Source organism: Aplysia californica, unplaced genomic scaffold, assembly GCF_000002075.1.
Source record: "Aplysia californica isolate F4 #8 unplaced genomic scaffold, AplCal3.0 scaffold00702, whole genome shotgun sequence".
NCBI lineage: Eukaryota > Metazoa > Mollusca > Gastropoda > Aplysiida > Aplysiidae > Aplysia > Aplysia californica.
This window is the reverse complement of record NW_004797972.1, coordinates 198,950-205,863: the sequence shown is the minus strand read 5'-3', so window position 1 is coordinate 205,863 and position 6,914 is coordinate 198,950. Positions and strand designations below refer to the sequence as shown.

Below are 6,914 nucleotides of genomic sequence, written 5' to 3'. Positions count from 1 at the left end.
CTCTCTCTCTCTCTCTCTCTGAATGTTTGTGTTTTACTCTGCTCCCTACCATTCACTTGTCGCTCATATGACCTTATGCAGTTGTGAGCGCCGTAAAACCCTCTACTATAAAAAAAAAATACCATTCACTGTCTCTCTCCATCCCTTCCCTACCCCCTTTCTCTCTCTTTCTCTTTGTCTCTCTCTGAATGTTTGTGTTTTACTCTGCTCCCTACCATTCACTGTCTCTCTCCATCCCTTACCCATCCCTCATCTCTCTTTTTCTCTTTCTCTCTCTCTCTATCTCTCTCTCTCTCTCTCTCTCTCTCTCTCTCTCTCTCTCTCTCTTTCTCTCTTGGCTTGTATTTCTATAAAAAGTAAAAAAGTGGACAGAGACACGTCTTTGATGAAAGTAACTAAACACTTTTTTGCAATCAGCTATAACAATCAGGCACACGACCATGTAACATTTAATCTACAGAACTCATTACAGTCTTTTGTGTCATAACTTTTTGTGGAATCCTTGCTGAGTGGCAAGAGCATTATTATTAAACTAAACTAATCAAATATCGTATTCGTGTAGCACACAAACACTCCTCCTTTTATTTGAAACGTCCGTTGTTCTGTCATTCTCAGAGAGGTGACATTTAATACTGACCCCCCCCCCCTCCCCCCTACGCCAAATACAACATTTTCAGACTTTTGAAAAATACAATGTATATTGATATCCATTTTACGTCTCCTTTTACTTGAAACGTCGTCGTTGTTTGTCATTTTTCAAGGAGGAAGCAACCATGTAGCAAACCTCTACTTCTTCTTTTACTTGAAACGTTGTCGTTGTCTGTCATTCTCAGGGAGGAAAACATTTAAAAGATAAGATGAGATAAGATAGTACTTTATTTTCCCAGAGGGAAATTTTTCTTGCTGACCCCCGAATCCCCATACATTCTTAAACAAGTAGCAAACATTTACTCCTTCTTTCACTAGAAACGTTGTCCATTTTTATGTGATTTTCATGGAGGAAGACATGAACAAGTTGACCCATAACTCACAATACAACATCTTCAAGCATGTAGCAAACATATACTTTTTCTTTCACTTGAAACGTTGTCGTTGTCTGTCATTCTCAGAGAGGTGAACATTAAAAAGCTAACCCCGAATCCCGATTTAAAATCCTCAAATATGTAGAAAACATATACTTCCTCACTCACCTATAAAATTTAATGTTAATTTCTGTCATTTTCAGCGAGGAAGACATGAAAAAACTAACTCCTGACTCACGGTACAACATTCTCAAACATTTAGCAACCTTTATTACTTTTTCTTTCACTTGAAACGTTGTTGTTGTGTGTCATTTTCAATGAAGAAGACATGAGGAACAAAATACAACATCTTCAAACATATAGCAAACCTATACTTTTCCTTTTACTTGAAACTTTGTCGTTGTCTGTCTTTCTCAGAGCGGAAAACATTTAAAAGCTGACCCCCGAATCCCCATACAGGCTTAAACATGTAACAAACATTTACTCCTTGTTTCACTTGTTATCCATTTTTTTGTCATTTTCAGGTAGGAAGACATGAAAAAGTTGAACCATGACTCACAATACAACATCCTCAAGCATGCAGCAAACCTATACTTCTTCTATCACTTGAAATGCTGTCGTTGTCTGTTATTTTCTGGGAGAGAGACATGAGAAACAAGATACAACATCCTCAAACATGTAGATCTAGCCAACCTATACTTCTTCTTTCACTTGAACCTCTGTCCATTTTATTTGTCATTCTCAGCAAAGAGGACATGAGAAAACTAACTCCTGACTCACGGTACAACTTTCTCAAACATGTAGCAACCTTTATTACTTCTTCTTTCACTTGAAACGTTGTCGCTGTTTGTCATTTTCAATGAAAAAGACATGGGAAACAAGATACAGCATTTTCACACATGTAGCAAACCTATACTTTTCTTTCATTTGAAACGTTGTCCGCTGTTCTGTCATTCTCAGAGAGGGAAACATTTAAAAGCTGACCCCCGAATCCAGACACATCCTCAAACACGTAGCAAACATTTACTCCTTCTTTCACTAGAAACATTGTCGTTGTCTGTCATTCTCAGCGAGGAAGACATGAGAAAGCTGACCCGTGACTCACAATACAACATCCTCAAGCATACAGCAAACCTATACTGTTTCTATCACTTGAAATGTCGTTGTTTTTTCGTTTTCAGGGAGGAAGACATGAGAAACAAGATACAACATTTTCAAACATGTAGCAAACCTATACTTTTCTTTTATTTGAAACGTCCGTTGCTCTGTCATTCTCAGAGAGGAAAACATTTAAAAGCTGACCCCCGAACCCGACACATCCTCAAACACGTAGCAAACATTTACTCCTTCTTTCACTAGAAACATTGTCGTTGTCTGTCATTCTCAGCGAGGAAGACATGAGAAAGCTGACCCATGACTCACAATACAACATCCTCAAGCATGTAGCAAACCTATACTTCTTCTTTCACTTGAAACGTTGTCTGTTCTGTCTTTCTCAGAGAGGAAAACATTTAAAAGCTGACCCCCGAATCCAGATACATCCTCAAACATGTAGAAGACCTATACTTTTTCTTTCATTTGAAACGTTGTCTGTTGTTCTGTCATTCTCAGCGAGGAAGACGTGAGAAAGCTGACCCGTGACTCACAATACAACATCCTCAAGCATAATAGCAAACCTATACTTTTTCTATCACTTGAAATGTCGTTGTTTTTTTCATTTTCAGGGAGGAAGACATGAGAAACAAGATACATTCTCAAACATGTAGCAAACCTATACTTCTTCTTTCACTTGAAACGTTGTCTGTTGTTCTGTCATTCTCAGCGAGGAAGAATGAAAAACAAGATACAACATCTTCAAACATGTAGCAAACATATTCTTCTTTCACTTGAAACGTTGTCTGTTGTTCTGTCATTCTCAGTGAAGAAGACATGAGAAAGCTGACCCCTGACTCCCGGTACAACATCCTCAAACAGATCGGAGAAACAAAGAAGTACACCCGCAAGATGACCAGGCCCAAAATCCGACTTTTCTTCGCTCTACAGCTGGAGACCAAAGTACGTTTTCTTTATGGTAAACGTGTGTTATTAATTAATTAATTGATTACAATTTCATGCTAATTTATACGCTTTCATTTTCATTTGTACATTTTAATTTCAATTGATACAATTTCATGTTCATTTAAACAATTTCGTTTTCATTGGTACAATTTCATCTATACAAAATTTCATTTTTATTTATAGAAATTCATATTCATTTGCACAATTCATTTACACAAATTCATATTCATTTACACAATTCATTTACACAAATTCATGTTCATTTATACAATTCATTTACACAATTTCATGTTCATTTACAGTCTACAATTTCATGTTCATTTATACAATTCCATGCTCATTTACACAATATCATGTTCATTTATACAATTCATTAATACAAATTCATGTTCATTAATACAATTCAGTAATACAATTTCATGTTTCTTTATACAATTCATTTACACAATTTCATATTAATTTATACAATTTCATGTTCATTTATACAATTCATTTACACAAATGCATGTTGATTTATAGCCTACAGTTTCACGTTGCTTGCTTTGCCCGTGTCTGTTGCAGGACGTGCGAGCCCCGTACGACTCGGCCGACATCGAGGCTGTGGGCAAGTACCTGTGGTGTGGCATGGATGCCAGCCACGTGACCCATGTGTCCAGCCAGGCCATCGAGGAGTACCTGCACGTGTTTGACAGCTGTGACCAGCTGGACCAGGAGACAAGGAAGGAGCTCTCGGATACTTATGTCAATTATGTCGGGTGAGGTTATCACGTTGTTTGTTTGTCTGTTTGTTAGTCTGTCTGTTTGTTCATTTTGTTTGTATGTCTGTTTTGCGCACATTCATGTATTCTTGTTTATGAGTGTGTGAATGTGGGTTCCCCCTTTTGCCCCCCCCCCCTCTCTCTCTATCTCTCTTTTCTCTGTTTGTCTGTCTGTCTGTCTGTCTGTCTGTCTGTCTGTCTGTCTGTTCCTCTCTCTATCTATTTATCTGCTGTCTATCTATAGATAGATTATCTATCTACCTATCTATCTATCTATCTATCTATCTATCTATCTATCTATCTATCTATCTATCTATCTATCTATCTATCTATCTATGTTTCGTCTATTATATTGTCTGTTTGCTCTAACTGTCTATGTGCTGGCGTCTGTGGTATAATGGTTAGTCCTAACGCTGTTGTACACAGTCGAACCGAATTCGATTCCCGAGTGGGGTGGGGAGAGAAATTAATTTTTATCGAATTTCTCGGTCTTTCCGCTGGTATGTTGTCGGAAGCCAACAATCCTAAATATTCTTATTCGTGTCAATGGAAGCGTAAAAGCACAAAAGTTACAACCACAAAAATCTGTCTGTTAGACTGTTTTGTCTGTTGGTCTGTCTGTTTAATTTGCCTATTTTATTAAAAACCTGTTTGTCACAGGTTAGGATGAAAACATTTCAACCAATCACCAACAACAATTCTTCAATTCCTATTGCAACTTGATTGTTTCACAGAGGAATCTTCAGCATCATCGACCAGCCGGACAAAGCAGAGGCCATGGGTTCTCTGTTGATGTACGTAGACATCACGACAGCCAGTACGCTCCCAGCAGTAAGTTTACCATAACATTTACGCAACATTTTAGTTGTAATAGAAAGAAACTGATCCAGCGACCCCCCTGTCCAAGACAATCACCTGTACAAACGGCCATATCCCACTCCCACCTCCACTTTTTAAACTTTTTTTTTGTGTGTTTTTTTTTTGTGTGTAACGGCACTGTCTAAGAGGATCACCTGTCTAAGATAACGACTTTTCTTTTCAACAATGTGTAGTCATTTGACAAAGGCTCAGTCGTATCTGCTACAGCCATTCTTTTAACGCCTACATCTACACGTGGTATTTTATCATAGTTTTCTCTAGTTCGGCTTAGGTATGATTATTTCAGTGTTCTGTTCACCTGGCTGAGTTACGTGTAAATGTGCTAAAGCGTATAGCAGTCAAGGTTAGTTAATTTAAGCTTATTTCACTTTAGTTTAACTTGATACTTTCAATTTAAAATAAGTCTGGCCTTGGAGGGTAAATTTAGCGTAGACAAGTCAATTTAATGTGTTTAAAATGATGTAGTTTTGTTTACATATTATTTAGTGTAACTAAGTCAGTGTTATTTAGTATTCTAGCTTTTATCGATCTTTTTATGTTTTTCTAAGAAAAAAAATTAATTATTCTTCAACATTTTGATTCTCTTTATGCGCACAGAAGAAGGTGAGTGGAACGTGTTACTCATACTTATGACTAAACAGTTACAAAATAAATTATCATTCTAAAGAAAAGCATTTTTATTAATTAGGAGGACAAAAACTGTGACAGAACTAAGAAACAGCAAGAACATTTTTATTAATGACGTAGATAAATTATATGAGACAGAAGACAAATGTTTTTAAAAATGTGTTTACAAAATGAGTAACCTCCTAAAATCTAGAGTCTTGATTGAAAATTAATATACTTGTGGTCTCCGTAATATTGGTAATTATAGATTCTGTCACATTTTTAAGTATACACGTTTTGAAGCTCAATTTTTAAAAATCTATGCTACCAATTACTGTCAAATTGCCACACTAACTACGTGATATACCTGTCGCTGGTGAGTTGTTCTCAGATTTTTGAACGCGAGAGTGGTTTTGTTATCGCGTGCGTGTTACATGTTTTGTGGTGGGTTTTTTTTTTAATTGCCCATGACACGGCAATGATTTGTTTAAAAAAGAAGTACACATGAAAGCTGTGTCATTTTTGTAGCAATTCGCCAGGGAAAAAGTTTGTGTTGTTTACGTTTCATGATATCGCGCCTAAGATAAAATGTGCGGAATTATCTTGTTGGGAAAATCCTCGTGGTGCTCCAGTATCCACTGTTGCGAGACATTATAATGTAACAAGAAGAACTGTGTACGCAACAATGGATCGTGAGAGAACAACAAAATCTGAAAAGCATCGACACCGTCGACCTGGGAGAAGAAAAACCACCCCAGGAGAGGATCTTTTTAGACGCCTGTTGCATCTACGGAATCGTTTCAAAACGGCAAGACAAACCAGAGATGAGTTGAACAACATGCGACATTTGCCTGCGATACTTCCTCAACTTGGAGCATTGCATGAACTTCATAATGAAGAGTGGAATAACATCCCTCAACTGGCAGTGCAGCGACTGATTGATTTCATGCGGCGACGATGTCAGGATGTCATCAATGCAAGAGAACATACGCGCTACTGATCGTGATATTTTTGTAGAACACCCCCACACTCCTGTAAGTCGGGAATAAACCTGTTATGTTAACTTTCCGTATTGTGGTTGTGTTTTTTTTAAATTTTTAAATTGATCAAATTATTATTCCTGAAATTTTAAAAAATCTTGGCTCATTGTGAAACTAGATCTAGCTATTTTCATTTTAACACAGTGTATACTTTAAAATGTGACAGAGTATAGTTCGTACTTCCTTAACTGACGATAACGTCCTTTAACACGTAAGGAGGAAGAGTAGTCATAGACCTTCCTAGCCAACACAGTCACCACATTGTTTTAAATTAATACATGTATTTCCGACATGATTTTTCTAGGATAAGTTGGAAAAGTTTGAAGTTCTGATGTCGGAAGTGCTTGAGCTGGCTGAGTCCCGGTCCCGTCGGCTGCAGGAAAAGAGTGGAAGAGATATACCCGAGGAGGAGAAGGAGACGGAGAAACGATTCAGGAAATCACTGACTCACGGCCTTTTTGGTGTCAAACATACAGGTAGCCGTGGACGTGTGTGTGTTCGTGTCGGTGGATGTCTATGGGAGTGTGTGTGTGTGTGTGTGTGTGTGTGTG

At 37.6% G+C, this 6,914-nt stretch overlaps 1 protein-coding gene across 1 annotated transcript in view; it reads left to right on the top strand.

Annotated features, from left to right (window-relative positions):
- The window catches only part of LOC118478587, a gene marked incomplete at its 3' end in the record, with an annotated part of 20,511 nt that overhangs the window by 8,571 nt on the left and 5,026 nt on the right, over positions 1–6,914 (top strand). Inside the window, 5 exon segments of the mRNA XM_035972475.1 lie at positions 2,942–3,077; positions 3,642–3,835; positions 4,573–4,669; positions 5,315–5,320; positions 6,668–6,839. Of these exon segments, the coding sequence (XP_035828368.1) occupies positions 2,942–3,077; positions 3,642–3,835; positions 4,573–4,669; positions 5,315–5,320; positions 6,668–6,839 (605 nt within the window).